The sequence below is a fragment of the Dendrobates tinctorius genome, unplaced genomic scaffold (assembly GCF_039654945.1).
Source record: "Dendrobates tinctorius isolate UK_male_01 unplaced genomic scaffold, ASM3965494v1 ptg000070l, whole genome shotgun sequence".
NCBI classification, from domain to species: domain Eukaryota; kingdom Metazoa; phylum Chordata; class Amphibia; order Anura; family Dendrobatidae; genus Dendrobates; species Dendrobates tinctorius.
This window is the reverse complement of record NW_027361738.1, coordinates 14,775,390-14,793,685: the sequence shown is the minus strand read 5'-3', so window position 1 is coordinate 14,793,685 and position 18,296 is coordinate 14,775,390. Positions and strand designations below refer to the sequence as shown.

The 18,296-nt window shown below is 41.9% G+C and overlaps 1 protein-coding gene across 3 annotated transcripts in view; it reads left to right on the top strand.

Moving 5' to 3' along the window:
• STK31 (serine/threonine kinase 31) overlaps positions 1-18,296 on the top strand; it is a 171,717-nt gene that overhangs the window by 139,432 nt on the left and 13,989 nt on the right. For 2 of the 3 annotated variants that reach the window (XM_073581406.1, XM_073581405.1), the window contains exons 17-21: positions 5,557-5,637; positions 5,717-5,842; positions 7,402-7,527; positions 13,504-13,590; positions 14,190-14,339. In XM_073581406.1, the coding sequence (XP_073437507.1) occupies positions 5,557-5,637; positions 5,717-5,842; positions 7,402-7,527; positions 13,504-13,590; positions 14,190-14,339 (570 nt within the window). The remainder of the gene's footprint in view (positions 1-5,556; positions 5,638-5,716; positions 5,843-7,401; positions 7,528-13,503; positions 13,591-14,189; positions 14,340-18,296) is intronic. The other variant, XM_073581407.1, reaches the window with a different exon arrangement.

Below are 18,296 nucleotides of genomic sequence, written 5' to 3'. Positions count from 1 at the left end.
ACAATTCTCCTCTTCCAGCCGGTATCACGGCTCACTCTACGCGGGCGGTAGGGGCCTCTTGGGCCATTCAGCATCAAGCCTCGGCACATCAAGTGTGTAAGGCAGCCACTTGGACTAGCCTGCACAAATTTACAAAACACTACAGAGTGCATACCCAGTCCTCAGCGTATGCGAGCCTGGGTAGACGGGTCCTGCAGACGGCAGTACCCCAAATTTAGGGAACTGTCAGTACAATATTCGTCCACTGCTTCCCACCCAGGGACTGCTTTGGGACGTCCCACGGTTCTGTGTCCCCCAATAAGGCGACAGAGTAAATCAGATTTTTGTGTACTCACCGTAAAATCTTTCTCTTAGCCTTTAATTGGGGGACACAGCTCCCACCCTGTTGCCCTTGCGGGCCGTTGTTACGGTTGGGTTCTCATATTGTTTGATCTGGGTTCTCATATTGTTTGAGCTCGTTTATAGTAGCCTTCTTACAGGCATGGTTATGTTTCTGGTATATTCCTCCTAATGCTTTTGCACAAAACTGGAGAAGGCTGACGCCGTCCAGGGGTGTATACTGCAGAGGAGGAGCCAAAGTTAATCTTTTTCAGATTATGCATAGTGTCGCCTCCTAGTGGACAGCAGCATAACACCCACGGTTCTGTGTCCCCCAATTAAAGGCTAAGAGAAAGAGATTTTACGGTGAGTACACAAAAATCTCCTTTTTGATCTGCTCAGAGGGTTGAATTCGCCTTTCTGGATTGAAGTGCACTTTACCTGGGCAGTAGGAGCTTCTTGGGCAGTGTATCAGAGGCTACTTGGTCTTCCATCCATTCATTATCCAAATCTTGCATGTTTTCATCAATTGACGCAGGTCTTGGCACAAACTGCTGATGCAAGCCACTTACCATGATGGTTTTGTAGGACAGGAGAGGAAACTGAACCCTTTACATTTCTAAAGCTAATTGCTGGAAGCCGACTGTCAATCAACATGATGTTGGTTGCGACAAGCTGTTGACAGAGCAGAGTGGAAGAGAAGTACCGTAACTGCTCTGTCGTCCATGACGTCACAGGAAGCAGGAGAATCGCTGGCAGGATCGCTCCATGACAGTTTTCACCCAGGAAAGATCATCGCAGGCCAGAACAGGCAACTACCCGTAGATACAGCCCCTTGGTGGTGGTGGGGGTCCCTGATAACACCTTTAATTTAGAAGAAAGTTTATTTTCTATATTTTCTGATGTTTAAAACTGGGGTGCATGTTATAAGGTGCTTCATTCATATAGGCTGAAGAAACACATACTGTGTGTATAATAAAAATATATATACAGGGTGGGCCATTTATATGGATACACCTAAATAAAATGGGAATGGTTGTTGACCCAGATTGACACGCTGAATTTGCAGAATGGGCAAAGCAAAAATTGGAACAGGACACTCAATTTAAACAGAACATTATGTTCAGTGATGAGGCAAACTTTTTTGGGTGTGCCATTTATATGGGTACAACTAAATTAAATGGGAATGGTGAAAGTTTTCTTGCGTAGGGTGTCTTGCATTGAAATCTGCTGCAATAACCCGGGTACTGCGGTCACCAGACATCAACACAATTTCTATCCGCTCCTCACGTATTAACCTCTGCGACATGTCAATGGCTGTAAACAAAGAGAAACTTGTCAATAACTCATGAAGTTACGTTAAAACCAAGCACACCATTGTTTTTCTTGTGACATTCTCAATAAGTTTGATGTGTCACATGACCCTCTTCCCATTGGAAAAAAAAGTTGGATCCAAAATGGCCGACTTCAAAATGGCCGCCATGGTCACCACCCATCTTGAAAAGTTTTCCCTTCCCATATACTAATGTGCCACAAACAGGAAGTTGATATCACCAACCATTCCCATTTTATTTAGGTGTATCTATATAAATGGCCCACCCTGTATATGTAATTCTCTACTGTCAAAAATATTCCATATTTACTGTGTTTCTCAGTTATGAGGACTGAGACAATCCTATTTCTTAGTGTTCACTGGGCAACCCAATCCTTGCTCATGGCGCTGAGGTTTACCTTTTCTGTTTTAGTTCTGTTTCTTTGTGTTTTTTCCTCTACAGCTGGGGTAACATATCGATGCGTTTGCTTGTAGCTGGGTTTAGCCTGCATAGGAGGAGCAATCTTATTTTTTTTTTTTTTTTTAATTTAAATGTCAGCCTATTAATGACAGAGCCTTTTGTAAGTGGTTCCTGTGGGCCACAGTGAACACTACTGAAAAGGTTTTGCATTAAAGGGCTTGTCCAACGAACAAAGTACATTTTAACCCCTTCCCGACCCTCGCCGTATTAGTGCTGCTCTGCGGGAACTGCATTTCCGACCACAGCGGTGCTAGTTACTAGCACCGATCATGGACATTTAACCCCTCTGATGCAGCTGTCAGTACGGACAGCGGCATAGAGAACAATCACGCAGGGAGGGGGCTCCCTGCGCTCTCCCACCGGAACAATGCGATCGTGTTGTTCCTGTGGTCTCCATGGAGACCCCCGGCTCCAAAATGGCCGCGGGGTCCTTCCGGGTCCTTCAGTGAGGTGGCTTGTCAGCGCCTGCTGAGAGCAGGTACCGGCAAGCCTCCTGCACTTTCCTGTCAGATTGCGGATCTGGCACAGTGCTATGCAAATTGCCTGTCAGATTGCGGATCTGACACAGTGCTATGCAAAGTGTAAGATCAGCGATCTGAGTTTATATAGTAATGTCCCAATCTGGGACAATGTAATAAAGTTAAAATTATAATGTGTAAAAGTATTTAAAAAAAAAGTCCCCAAATAAAGGAAAAAAATTAAATATTTTACCAATAAATACATTTATTGTTTTTTTTTTTTTTTGTTGTGTTTTTTTTTACGTAAATGTAAGTACACACGTTTGGTATCGCCGCGTCTTTAACGACCCGACCTATAAAACTGTCCATCTGGTTAACCCCTTTAGTGAACACCGTAAAAAATAGAGGCAAAAAACAATGCTTTATCATACCGCCGAGCAAAAAGTGGAATAAGACGCGATCAAAAAGATGGTACCGCTGAAAACATCATGTTGTCCCGCAAAAAAACGAGCCGCCATGCTGCATCATCAGTGAAAAAATAAAAAAGTTATAGCTCTCAGAATGAAGCGATGCAAAAATAATTTTTTCTATAAAATAGATTTTATTGTATAAAAGCACCAAAACACAAAAAAAATATAAATGAGGTATCGCTGTAATCGTACTGACCCGAAGATTAAAACTGCTTTAAAAATTTTTACCACACGTGGAACGGTGTAAAAGCGCCCCCACACACACACAAAAAAAAGAAATTCATGAATTGCTGACTTTTGTTCATTTTGCCTCACAAAAATCGGAATAAAAAGCCATCAAAAAATGTCATGTGCCCGAAAATGGTACCAATAAAAACGTCAACTCGTCCCGCAAAAAACAAGACCTCACATGACTCTGAGCCAAAATATGGAAAAATTATAGCTCTCAAAATGTGGTGATGCAAAGACTATTTTATGCAATAAAATGCGTCTTTTAGCGTATGACAGCTGCCAAACATAAAAACCCGCCATAAATAGTAAATCAAACCCCCCTTTATCACCCCCTTAGTTAGGGAAAAATAATAAAAAGTATTTATTTCTATTTTCCCGTTAGGGTTGGGGCTAAAGTTAGGCTTGAGGTTGGAGTTAGAATTGAGGGGTTTCCACTGTTTAGGCACATCAGGGTCTCTCCAAACGTGACATGGCGTCTGATCTCAATTCCAGGCAATTTTGCATTGAAAAGTCAAACGGTGCTCCTTCCCTTCCAAGCTCTGCCATATGCCCAAACAGTGGTTTACCTGCATATATAGGGTATCAGCCTACTCAGGACAAATTGTACAACAACTTTAGGGGTCCAATTTCTCTTGTTACCCTTGGTAAAATAAAACAAATTGGATCTGAAGTAAATTTTTTGTGAAAAAAAGTTAAATGTTCATTTTTTTTGTAAAGTGAACCTGTCACCCCCTCCAGGCGATTTTAAGTAAAAGAGCCGCTTTGTGCAGCACTAATGCTGCAATGTTTCATACTAGTGTGGTACTTGGAAAGATCACTGGAGTGTGGAGGTGGGAGGGGACCTTTAACCTCGCATGCATTTCCTGTCCCTGTAAGGATGAAAGGACAACCCCAGTGTGCTGTCAGGATGGACTCCTGCAATCTCCGTTTTTCATAGAATCATAGAATCGTAGAGTTGGAAGAAACCTCCTGGGCCATCTGGTCCAACCCCCTGCTCAAAGCAGGATTCACTAAATCATCCCAGACAGATGTCTGTCCAGACTCTGTTTGAAGACTTCTAGTGAAGGAGAACTCACCACCTCTCGTGGCAGCCTGTTCCACTCATTGATCACTCTGTCAAAAAGATTTTTCTAATATCTAATCTGTGTCTCCTCCCATTCAGTTTCATCCCATTGCTTCTAGTCTTTCCTTGTGCAAATGAGAATAAAAATGATCCTTCTACAATGTGACAGCCCTTGAGATATTTGTAGACAGCTATTAAGTCCTCTCAGTCTTCTCTTTTGCAAGCTAAACATTCCCAAATCATGCAACCTTTCCTCATAAGACAGGGTTTGCAGACCGGTCACCTTTCTGGTCACTCTTGTCTGAACTCGCTCCAGTTTGTTGATGTCTTTTTTTAAAATGTGGTGCCCAAAACTGGACACAGTATTCCAGATGAGATCTGACCAAAGAGGAGTAGAGGGCAATAATGACTTCACGTGATCTAGACTGTATGTTTCTGTTAATACATCCTAGAATTGCATTTGCCTTTTTTGCTGCTGCATCACACTGTGGACTCCTATTCCGTCTGTGATCTATTAGTATACCCAAGTCTTTTTCACATGTGCTGTTGCTTAGCCCTATTCCTCCCATTCTGTATATGCTTTTTTCATTTTTATTGCCCAGATGCAGTACTTTGCATTTTTCCCTGTTAAAAAACATTCTGTTAGTTGCTGCCCACTGCTCCAGTTTATTTTTTATCTTTTTGAGTCCTCTCTCTCTCTTCACTAGTATTAGCTTAGTATTAGTATTAACTATCCCTCCTAGCTTTGTGTCATCAGCAAATTTAATCAGTTTACCCTCAATTCCTTCATCTAAATCGTTGATAAAGATGTTGAACAATACAGGGCCCAGGACAGAGCCCTGTGGTATCCCACTTGAGACATTCTTCCAACTGGAAGTGCAGCCATTTACGACCACTCTTTGGGTCCGATCACTAAGCCAGTTATGAATCCACCTAACAGTTGCCTTGTCCATTCCATGCCTAATCATTTTTTCAATAAGGATTGTGTGAGATACTTTGTCAAATGCTTTGCTGAAGTCCAGATATGCTATATCTACAGCATTTCCCTGATCCACCCAATCAGTGATTCCGTCATAGATGGAAATTAAGTTAGTCTGACATGACTTATTAGTTACAAACCCATGCTGACTCTTAATCACTTCATTCTTATCCAGGTACTGACATACATGTTTTGTTTTGTTTATCTACATCTGTTAATGTTACAAATCTTTTTATCCCATTAGGCATTGTTAAGTGATTTGGTCCAGAACTGGTTTCCTGAGCTTCCTTTAATGTACTGTGATGTAGGGATAACAAGCTACATGGTAAGTCAGAGTGGGAAGTTGTCGCTGGCCGCTTGTAGTGGCGATGTAGACGGTAATGTGTCTGCTTCTGTCTTCTTAGAATTCAGGGGGTCTGTTATCAGGCAGTATGGAGAGGGAGCTGTTTGATGCAGAACCACTCAAGGAATATAGCAGCAAACGCCCTTTAGTATGCACTCAAGTCCAGAACCAAAATGTCTTACTCAAGGTATAGTATGTTTTTCAGTGTAGTTTCGATAAAACAGGATTTTTGGTTGTTTACCGTAAAATCTGTTTCTCGGAGCCTTCATTGGGGGACACAGGATGGTTTCCTGTGTCCCCCAATGAAGGGATAGAGAAAGGAAATGTGTCATCAGAAAATGACCTATTCCTCTTTAGGTTTTTGTCCATTTTTCCCATACCTCTACCAAGTTTGCTTGATCTTATTTTCAGTGCAAGTGCTTTAAGTGAAAAAACTGATATCGCATGCACAGCACTAGGACAATGCTGTTCAGAGAAATGTTTTTGTCTGCTTTTGAGATGGAAGCTGAGACACCGAGAGGAACCTGCTGATGTGTCCGGTATATAATCACACACAGCTCTGCAGTGAGATAAGGAGAGCAGAGAGTGGCCATTACACATCACACTGCTAATGCCTCCTTTCATATAAAATAAGCCCTGGAGGCAGAAATGTTATTTGTTTGGGGAATGGAGTAACATTTTTGCAGGGGGGTATAGCCACACCATGTTCTGCCCCAGGTCCTCCTTTGCACTGCCCATTTTGGCAGGGCTGCCTGAAACTGGTGTAAATTTTTTGGGGCAGCTCCATGTTTCACAAAACTTTTGCAATTTTTCAAAGTGATTGATGCCAGTCTTCTGACGTAAATGTTTTGATGAGTTTGGGCCTATCTATTTATGTCAAGTGACAGATCCTCTTTAAAAAGAGTTGTATTCATCCTATCTCCTCTGCGATCTGGCAAGCTTTAGCCCCTGTAAAGTTAATACTAACACTGCACCTGTTAGTGGTAGTGATAGTTATTCAGAAAAATACTTTTAATTCACATGATAATGATGTGGCTTCAGTGCACTGTTATGCCATTTTTATTTTGCATGTTGAGGGCCTTTTCCTTCTTCCGATTTAGAGTGCATGTATCCCAAAGCTGTCTGAACTCGCCCCTCATATGTGCGCAAGCGCACGCAGTGTCATTTTGTCTCCTTGGTCACCACGCACTACACCAAGAAGTCTGGAATTTTTCCTACAGAGTGGAGCCAGGGACCAGGACGTGCCCACCCAAACGGTGTGCAAAATGAACTTATTCTAATTAATATTAATATTGAGCAGAATTCATTTCAGCCTATTGGTTTGACTCTCCACAATAGTCATGGTGTCTCATGTAGTCCCTCTGGAAAATTAATTGCCCACCCCCCATACTAAAGGCTTTCCTTGCAGATTTGAACCATCAGCGTTATTTTCTCCAAATCTGCAACATCTCAGTTGTTTGTGTTTTTGCATCGTTTTTCACTCATTCAAATACATGGGTGAAAACTTGCACATACCCTAACATATATGGCACTATAGAGCTTTCAAAGTTTTTCTTTCTGGGGGAGATCTTATTTGCTAAGGGTATTTGGAAAGTAAAAGCTGCAGCATTATTGCTGAATGTTTTCTGTGAATAACCGATCAGGCAATGTCTACACAAGAACAGGCTTATTATATTACCTTTAATTTGACTGTCTCCAGTGTTTGTAGCTTGAATGTCCTTGATTTTTAGTATTTTATCCTCCTAGGGCTATTCTGTAGGCGTGGATACAGAAGCACAAGTAATTACAAGGGCATCCCAGTATCACAAGGCTTGGTTACAACAAAAAGAGCAATCTGGGATAATGCAACTTCTGTACTTGTTTTTTTGCAAGGTAATAAAGCTCAATGCACATTAAAAAAAAAGGTGGACATTACATGACCTGTATGTGTACCAACTACAGCACCATATAACTCCTGGACTTCCACACTTGTTTTCACATAAAGGTTTAGTAAGTTCAAGGTCTCCAGACCCAAAAGCATCAAAGCAGCCCTACAGCATTGTGGATTTTCTACCATGTTTCTTTGTGGGCTCTGTTTGGTTGCTTATAAACACAACATTGATCTGCATTGCCAAAGTTCTCTAGTTTGTTTGCTTCGGTCTGCAGAAGACCTTTTGTTAGTGAATCATCCATTTCGACTTTTCTGTAGCAGAGCGTTCCATAATCGCACTGCTCATGCAGTAAAGAATATCCGTTTGAGGATTAAGTCTTCTTTCCCCCTAGATGTAGAAGATACCCCCTTGTCATCATTGCAGGCCTGGGAGTACAAAGATCATTTTGCTAATCTCGATTGTACAAGCACAGGAATAAAGAAAAATAAATATAATTGGTGAATTAAAAAAGTTCCCTTCTTTAAAGTCACATACTTCAATTCACACACTTAAAGGGTTGTCTCCTGAGAAGCGTGGAGTTTTCCAGTCTTTCACTTCCTTATCGGTGGGAGAGGAGGCAGGCACACATCCTTACCTGACTGAGTTTCTGCTTGCTACTGTGACCCATTTAATGGTCTGTCTGTCCACTTTTGAATGCACACTGTTAAAATGGCATTACTTTTTCTTTTGAGGGACCATGCAGTATTAATAAACTGTCACTTGTAAATTTCCTGATAAACGAACGATTCTGTGTGCTATGAATATCTTCTGTGAGTGACAATTAGAAAATTGCAAATTTTAGTAAATTTTCCTCAACTTTCCATGAATCTCATAAATAAACATGTTTTATTGACCTCACATTACCACTACCATGAAGTACAATATTTCATGAAAAAACATTCTCAGAATCACTGTGTATATTTTTGTATATGTAGAAACATTCCATAATTATTACCGCATAAATTGACACCTGCCAGAACTGAAAAATGGGGCTTGGTCATTAAGGCCGAAAGCGGGCCCTACAAACAAAAGTTCAATTTAATCAATGGATTTTGGAATAATATTAATTTCCTTAATTTGATGTTGTTAAAAAAAAAAAAAGAATCATTAAAAAAGAATCATTTGCGATCCCGTACTGTAATGTCACTATATTTTGCTTTCTCCCCTGCCGAGCAGCTGTGGTATGATCAGACCATGTTCCTGTACGGCCAGATACAACCATTACACAGTACACAGCAGAGGCACATTTATAAGATTATCTCAGCACAGGAACATTTTATTTAAACATATTCAATTGTGGAAATTATTATTATTCCAAGATCTATTGACTAAAGTGTACTATTGTTCGTGGGAAAACCCCTTTAAGAGGAAAATCTGTGGGAACCTCCTTGTCCCTCAGCCTTAAAGACCTGTTTTGTTTAGTGTGTGGTTAGTGTGTGGTGTATGATACCGGTAGAAACCACTTCTACAAATGTATCCATCTCAGCCTGCAATTTTTTTTGATGCTGTAGGGTTATCCCAACAGTTTTCTTTCTATTACGTCCTAGAAAGTTTGACTGACTTCCACGAATAGCAAACATCTTGATGACGTTTAATTCTGTTGAATTTGGGATGCCAAGGTCTTTGAGTGTAAATTTACTTTCTCCAAAGAAAGACTATATGCCATACAATCGGGGATCACCAGACCATATAAAGATAACAAATAGTTTTTATTGGGTACAAAACCACACGACAACAACTGACATTAAAAATATTTAAAAGTCACACGTGACATACACAAAGGGCAACAGATAAGCTCATAATAGAGCTGCAGCCAAAGACCTGTACCATGTGTCAAAAAGCTCATACAACTATACATAATAAGATATAAACAGCACATCACATAAAGCGTATGATAAACGGGAGATTATGCAGAAGAGTGTTAATATTACAGCAGTGAATAACAATAAATAGTGTCAAACAAGCTGCATGTAGCTTGGGTATAAATGGCAAACATTACTACTCTGATATGCACAAGAGCCCGCCAAACTTGCATTATAAGAAAATACTCAACGGGAAGTGTGGCATCAAATAAATGAGCAAAAAAGAGCAATAAATATAGATTACCCTAATAAGGCTGAAGGGCCATATGTAAGCAAGTGTGGCCCAAAAAGGCGTCAAGGGGCCAAACTAACCATCCTTTTGGAGGATCTCCGGATCCTCTCCATAAGTGCTATTACTTTCAAAGAACAGGCCAATAAAGCATACATGTGACCAGGTAAAGCTGTGAGAAATGCCCGACACGTGTTGCCACATGTGGTGGCTTTGTCAAGGGCGGTTGTTATCAGGATCTAGTACCCAATAAATATATGCCAGTTAAGCAGGAATAGACAACAGCTGTGCTGCTTACCAAAAGGCGCGTGGGGGATCCAAGCCGGAAATACAAGATCAATATGCGACGGAGTCATGGAAACGAATCCACACATTGAACGGTGCATAAACACACATCAATGCGCAGGCGTGAAACAGTGGCCAGGCACTATGTATTTGCGCAGGTGCAGCCGGTTACTGAAATGAAACCGTACCTAAAGCGCATGCGCCCCTACAGAGTAGTTCCATGGAAACGAATTGAGCAAAACATAAAGGCAGCGCATGCATATATAATTATCCTGTTGCACAAGCGTAGGACAGAGTGCTCCATATAAAAGCAAGCGCGATCAATTAGTCACACTAGAGACATGTTTCTTATATATTTTGCGCATGCGTCCAAAACCCTAATTATACCAGAATAGCAATGACTGTCTTTGGAGAAAATCTTAAGTCCTTTAAGGCTGCTTGTGCTTGGTCATAATGGCATTTTTAATCTGATCTATTGTTTGTCCTTTTTAAGCATCAAAGCACCAGGGATTATAATTAGCCTTTTTAACCTCTTCGCGACCGCCCACAGTAGATAAACATTGGCGCTTGCTGGGCTTTGTGCAGCGCCGACGTTTATCTACTGTCGGCGGTTTTGTGCCCCCCGGGACCCCCTCATACCTTATAACGCGGGGATCCCGGTGCACAATGCATGCTGGGACCCCCGACGTCATCGAGACCTGATTGGTTCAGGTCCTGATGACGTCGCGTCACAGCAGCCAATGAGAGAGCTCGCTTGGAAAGCTGCTTGTTTCCCGGCGATCTCCCTCATTATAACGCGACTTCTCCTCTGAGCTCATGCTGACAGATGAGCAGAGGTGAAGAAGCGTTAGTGTGACTAGATCGCTGCCTGGCACAGCTGTGTCAGGCAGCGATCTTGTCACACAGTAACGCTGCTTCACCTCTGCTCATCTGTCAGTGTGAGATCAGAGGAGAAGTGGCGTTACTATGTGCAGGGCAGCGATCTTGTCACATAGTAACGCTGCTTCTCCTCTGATCATCTGCCAGTGTGAGATCAGAGGAGAAGTGGCGTTACTATGAGTCAAAAATACAAAAACTAAAAAACACAAAAATAAAAAAAAAAGTAAAGAAAAAAAAAGCAGGTAGGCAGGCTAGGGGCTAGGTCTAGGGTTAGGGTTAGGGCTAGGGTTAGGGTTAGGGTTAGAGTTAGGGGTGTGTTGGGGTTAGGGTTGGAATTCGAATTGGGGGTTTCCACTGTTTAGGTACATCAGGGGCTCTGTAAATGCAATATGACGCCCGCAGACCATTCCATCAAAGTCTGCATTCCAGAACGTCACTACTTCCCTTCCGAGCCCCACCGTGTGCCCAAACAGTGGTCCCCCCCCACATGTGGGGTACCAGCGTACTCAGGACAAATTGGACAACAACTCTCAGGGTCCAATTTCTCCTGTTACCCTTGTGAAAATAAAAATTGGGAGCTAAAAGATCATTTTTGTGGAAAAAAAATGATTTTTTTATTTTCACGGCTCTACATTATAAATTTTAGTGAAACACTTGGGGGTTCAAAGTGCTCACCACACATCTAGATAAGTTCCTTGGGGGGGTCTAGTTTCCAAAAAGGGGTCACTTGTGGAGGATTTCCACTGTTTAGGCACATCAGGGGCTCTGCAAACGCGACATGACACCCGCAGACCATTCCATCAAAGTCTGCATTCCAAAACGTCACTACTTCCCTTCCGATCCCCACCGTGTGCCCAAACAGTAGTTTTCTTCCACATATGGGGTACCAGTGTACTCAGGACAAATTGGACAACAACTTTTGGGGTCCAATTTCTCCTGTTACCCTTGTGAAAATAAAAATTGGGAGCTAAAAGATCATTTTTGTGGAAAAAAAATGATTTTTTTATTTTCACGGCTCTACATTATAAATTTTAGTGAAACACTTGGGGGTTCAAAGTGCTCACCACACATCTAGATAAGTTCCTTGGGGGGGTCTAGTTTCCAAAAAGGGGTCACTTGTGGAGGATTTCCACTGTTTAGGCACATCAGGGGCTCTGCAAACGCGACATGACACCCGCAGACCATTCCATCAAAGTCTGCATTCCAAAACGTCACTACTTCCCTTCCGATCCCCACCGTGTGCCCAAACAGTAGTTTTCTTCCACATATGGGGTACCAGTGTACTCAGGACAAATTGGACAACAACTTTTGGGGTCCAATTTCTCCTGTTACCCTTGTGAAAATAAAAAATTGGGGGCTAAAAGATCATGTTTGTGGAACAAAAATGATTTTTTATTTTCATGGCTCTACGTTATAAACTTCTGTGAAGCACTTGGGGGTTCAAAGTGCTCACGACACATCTAGATAAGTTCTTTAAGGGGTCTAGTTTCCAAAATGGGGACACTTGTGGGGGTTTCCACTGTTTAGGCACATTAGGGGCTCTCCAAATGCGACATGGCGTCCTATCTCGATTCCAGCTAATTCTGCATTGAAAAAGTCAAACGGCACTCCTTCCTTTCTGAGCTCTGCCGTGTGCTCAAACAGTGGTTTAGCCCCACATACGGGGTATCGGCGTATTTGGGAGAAATTGAACAAAAAATTTTGTGGTTCATTTTCTGTTTTTACACTTGTGAAAATAAAAAAAATGGTTCTGAAGTAAAATATTTGTGAAAAAAAGTTAAATGTTTATTTTTTCCTTCCACATTACATTCATTCATGTGAAACACCTGAAGGGTTAATAAACTTCTTGAATGTGGTTTTGAGTACATTGAGAGGTGCAGTTTTTAGAATGGTGTCACTTTTGGGTATTTTCTGTCATATTGACCCCCCCCAAACTCACTTCAAATGTGAGGTGGTCCCTAAAAAAAATGGTGTTGTAAATTTTGTTGTAAAAATGAAAAATCGCTGGTCAACTTTTAACCCTTATAACTTCCTAAAAAAAAAAAAATTGTTTCCAAAATTGTGCAGATGTAAAGTAGACATGTGGGAAATGTTATTTATTAACTATTTTGTGCAATATCACTCTCTGATTTAAGGGCATAAAAATTAAAAGTTTTAAAATTGCAAAATTTTCAAAATTTTTGCCAAATTTCGATTTTTTTTAACATATAAGCGCAGTTCATATCTAAGAAATTTTACCACTATCCTGAAGTACAATATGTCATGAGAAAACAATGTCAGAATCAGCAGGATCCGTTGAAGCGTTCTAGAGTTATGGCCTCATAAAGTGGTCAGAATTGAAAAAATTGGCCTGGTCACGAAGGCAAAAACAGGCTCAGGCACGAAAGGGTTAAACCACCACCATTAATAGGTTAAAGTCATGTGAACTCTGACAAGTTTAAGGACTTGAGTCTAATTTCTAATTAATCACCGGTAAAATAGGATCAATGACTGCTATTAATTAGGTCTTTTCATTGTTTCAATTTTCTATATTTTTTTTTCCTGACAAGGGATAAATGAGTTTAGGAGCCCAGATCTTCATGCTTGTACTTATAAGGTCACTGAAATATGAAAAAAACGTAATGTTTTAATTATGCTTTAAAACTAATCAAAATATATCTATTTTATTGTGTATTTTTCTCAGTTTGATCCTGTGGTATACCTGATGGTTCCCTTCTATCCAGGTGAAAGTTTGGGCTACATTCAAGCCAACAATAAATTGACTTCATATGTAAGTACATTGTGTCTATTGTATATTAAAGGGCTTGTCCACTACTTGGACTGGACATCTCCTTCTCAATCACTATATATTTCCCCCATGTAAAATAACCGCTATACTCGCCTCTGGTTCATGGGCGACGGTGGTGGCTTGACTCACGAGGCTTGAGTGACATTGGCTGCTGGGCTCACATGCAATAATCAGTGGCTGCTTGTCTCGCTCCCTTCAGATGAAACTGAGAATTACTGCTGCTCTGACTTCCTTCTGATGTCCATTATGTCTGAAGTAGGTGAGAATAAAGCGGCCACTGATTGGCTGTAGGGCTCGCGTGACTGTCATGTGAGCCCTGGGAGACCAGGCGTAAAAAAAAGTGCTGGAACTGTAGGTGAATATAGCTGTTTTACATGGGGAAATATAGCGTTTGAGTAGTGCCCAACCCCTATAATGTGACCTCTTTGGAGCTTATCACACAGTACTATTTCTGCCTTTTACATTTTGTATGTTTGTTTGGAATTCTTATATGTTGTCACTTGGATGACTTGATGATGAGTGACGATACTGTTACTCAGTGATTCTTACCAATTTTACCGGTTTGTGAAAATTCCTTGCAGGAGACAGTGCGAGTGATGAAAGGGGTCGCACATGGCCTGCATACGCTGCATGCCTCCAATATAATTATTGGTTCCTTACATGACAACAACGTGTTCGCTGTGAATCGTGAGAGGGGCATAGTTGGAGATTTTGACTTCACAAGAAATGCTGTAAGTTAAAGTTACTAAAGTGTTGACAAGTGTGGTGATTGTGTTACATTGGTGTATATGGGAAACTGTATGATGACCTGCAGGGATGATCAGATGCCACCTCTATCCTGAGTGTTAACATGGCATCTGGGTCTAATCATTGTTTCTTGTCAGGATTATTGTCAGGTTAATTTACCTATTTCTATGTAGCAAATTGTAGTCAGTGTTGAAGTTCACAGACTTCTGTATCTAAAAGTCTTGTCCTAGAATGAGATCTAAGACTTTTCTCTTGACAGTTTTTGGGTTATTCCAATATTTATTTTATCTACTTTGCAAATGTAGAACATTAGTTAATGTAGCTTTTGAGATAATGGTGAAATACACCCCTGATGTGCTGCCTTTTAAAATGGACACTTTCCCCCACAAAAAATAGGTTTGTATAAATCCCTGAACTCCCCTGATTCTGATGCTCTTTTCTGTTTTGAGCTTTGTTGCTCCATTGCAGAGATATTGACATTTACCATTATTAGAGCGCAATATGTGAAATCAGGAATAAACATGGTGTCTGTTATGTGACACACGCCTTAAGCATTCAGTTAACTTTGTTTAGGTATTTAAACTATTACTGACATTGGACATGCTGGCATGTTCTATTTGGGAAGGTGTTCCCACACCAAATGTCCATGTGATTGTGTGGTTACAGGAGCTGTGCCCAGCGCTCAGCTTAAACGATAGCCGAGCTCCTACAGCAAAAGGATTTTTCTCCGAACAAAGTACATTTTAATTAGATCTTGGAATAAATATATGTTCTACAATTGCTTGTGATTAAAAAAAAAATGTTCTGGTTATTCCATTTCAAGTGATCCAAATATGAATATTTATTTTTTTTTACATCTTAGGATATTTACCGTATATACTAGAGTATAAGCCGACCCGAGTATAAGCCGAGGCACCTCATTTTGCCACGGAAAACTGGGTAAACTTATTGACTCGAGTATAAGCTGGGTATGCATTGTCCCCTCATCCCTATCCTGGTATGTGTGGCTCCCCCTGTCCTGCTCTCTGTGGCTCCCCCTGTCCTGCTCTGTGTGTCTCCCCCCGTCCTGCTCTGTGTGGCTCACCCCTGTCCTGTCCTCCTCTGGGTGGCTCCCCCTGTCCTGTCCTGTCCTCCTCTGGGTGGCTCCCCCTGTCCTGTCCTGTCCTCCTCTGGGTGGCTCCCCCTGTCCTGTCCTGTCCTCCTCTGGGTGGCTCCCCCTGTCCTGTCCTGTCCTCCTCTGGGTGGCTCCCCCTGTCCTGTCCTCCTCTGGGTGGCTCCCCCTGTCCTGTCCTCCTCTGGGTGGCTCCCCCTGTCCTGTCCTGCTCTGGGTGGCTCCCCCTGTCCTGTCCTGCTCTGGGTGGCTCCCCCTGTCCTGTCCTGCTCTGGGTGGCTCCCCCTGTCCTGTCCTGCTCTGGGTGGCTCCCCCTGTCCTGTCCTGCTCTGGGTGGCTCCCCCTGTCCTGTCCTGCTCTGGGTGGCTCCCCCTGTCCTGTCCTGCTCTGGGTGGCTCCCCCTGTTGTATGCATGGCTCCCCCCATACTCCCTCGTGTATGCATGGCCCTCCCGCTTATACATGGCTCCCCCATACTCCCCCTGTTGTATGCATGGCTCCCCTGTGCTCCCCTGTTGTATGCATGGCTCCCCCGTGCTCCCCCCTGTTGTATGCATGGCTCCCCCGTGCTCCCCCTGTTGTATGCATGGCTCCCCCGTGCTCCCCCCTGTTGTATGCATGGCTCCCCCGTGCTCCCCCCTGTTGTATGCATGGCTCCCCCGTGCTCCCCCCTGTTGTATGCATTGCTCCCCCGTGCGACCCCCTGTTGTATGCATGGCGCTTCGCTTGGCTCCCCTGTCCCCAAGCCCAGTTCCCCTCCCCCCGGTCATACTCACCCCCTCCTGGCGCGGTCTCTGCATTTCCCTGCATCTCTCTATTGTCCTGGGGCCGGCAGCTTCTTCCTGTGCAGAGCGGTCACGTTGCACCACTCATTAAGGTAATGAATATGCGCTCCATGCCTATGGTAGTGGAGTCGCGTGCATATTCATTACCTTAATGAGTGGTACCATGTGACCGCTCTGCACAGGAAGAAGCTGCCGGCGCGTGACAATGGAGATGCAGAGATAGAGATCCAGGGACGGAGGGTGAGAATTGATGGCTGACTCATGTATAAGCCGAGGGAGGCGTTTTCAGCACAAAAAAATAAGCTGTAAATCTCAGCTTATACACGAGTATATTCGGTATTTTATTTGGTGTTTTTTTAAATGCTAATTTAGTTAATTAAAAATAATTAGGTTTTAAATTTATATCTTCATTAGTTTTTTTTTTTTTTTTTTTTTTTTTTATAGATTTCTAAAGTTTTGAAAGCCTGAATTTTGGGCTTGTATGACTTTACATTTTTTTTTTATCACATCTCGGACTAGAAAAAAAAAATCGGAGAGGCACCATTTTATTCAGAATTGTACAGGCTTTACTTTGATATGTCACATGTGTTTGTTGATATTTTGCCTTTGAGGAGTCAAATTCCAAATTTTGATGGGCGATTTCTGGAAAACAATATTATACATTTTTCGAAAAATGCTTATGTTACTTGTGTCCTTGATTACATTTCTTCAGTGATTCAAGTTGGGATCTCTGTAGGATCATATTTGGATTTTCTAAATACAGTCTCATCCTAATAATATATGATTAATACTAAATTAAGATTCAATATTTTTAACACCTTTTTAAATATACATGTAACAATATTTTTATTACATCACTAGACCTGTCCGTTTTTAAAAGAATAGTGCAGTAGTTAAATCAAACTATAAAATATGACAGTCTTAAACATAAGTCTTTAAACTGACCTTTTGTCATAAATTTGTCCCTTCTACTGGGTAAAATGTAATCTTGTCTACAATCTCTTACAAACAATGGCCATTTCCTTTTGTGTCGAGTACCCAAAAGATAAATTTCAATTAATCTTTAAAAACTAACTTTTGTAATTTGTCCTGGTTAAATTACCACTCTGTCCTGAAACTTAGGGTTCTGTTGGCATTACCCACTTATGGCGCTTCGTTTGAAAATCCCCAGTGCATGATGGGGGTACTGGGTGCTCAAACGAATCATCATCTGCTGGCTGAAAACTGAAACTGCTGTCACGCCCCTTTCCACCCTGAAATAAACTGTCATTGAGGAGTAAATAGGTGCTGGGACATCCCGACCGACACTCCCCTTTCTTTATTTGCTGCCCTGCAGCAGTGTCCTCAGTGACACTCACTTCAGGGGCTGATCCCTGCTGTCTTCCTTGTGCGGTGTCTCCTCCGTGCGCAGTCTACCCCAGTGCTCTGTGCAATGAGCACAGCGTACGACCTGCTTAGGTAACAAGCCTGCAGCAGAGCGGCGTCACTATGCCCGACAGAGACCAGTGACGTCACCTGCGGGGGAGGCACGAGTCCTCCTGCACACTGGGTATAGTGACACCACTTTGCCGGCTTATTGCTATTCTAAGCAGACAGCAGCCGGACGCTGCGCACATTTCACAGGGCGCCAGGGTGGATTTGATTTAAATCTAACTGATTTAAATCACGATTTAAATCACTAGTCAGTAAGGCTTGATTTAAATTAGTGATTTAAATCAAAGTTTCTACCTAAACTAGTTCTTGCTACTTTAACATGCAAGTAGATGAAGATTTTTAGAATCACTTTTTATATTACTTTTTTCTCCCCAGTTTAATGGGTTAATCATTCATATTTGGACACCACTGTTCTGTTGTACTTAGGAAGGAGAAAAATAATCCTGACCTTAATAACAATTTAAATAGATTTATTCAACTGAAACAATAACATTACAGCATAAGTTATTTGCTTAAACAAACATCCATGTTTGTTAACTAATTTGGCTAAACAAAATATATATATATTTTAAGAAACTTAGACTGTCAGCCCAGCCGACACATGAAAAACTT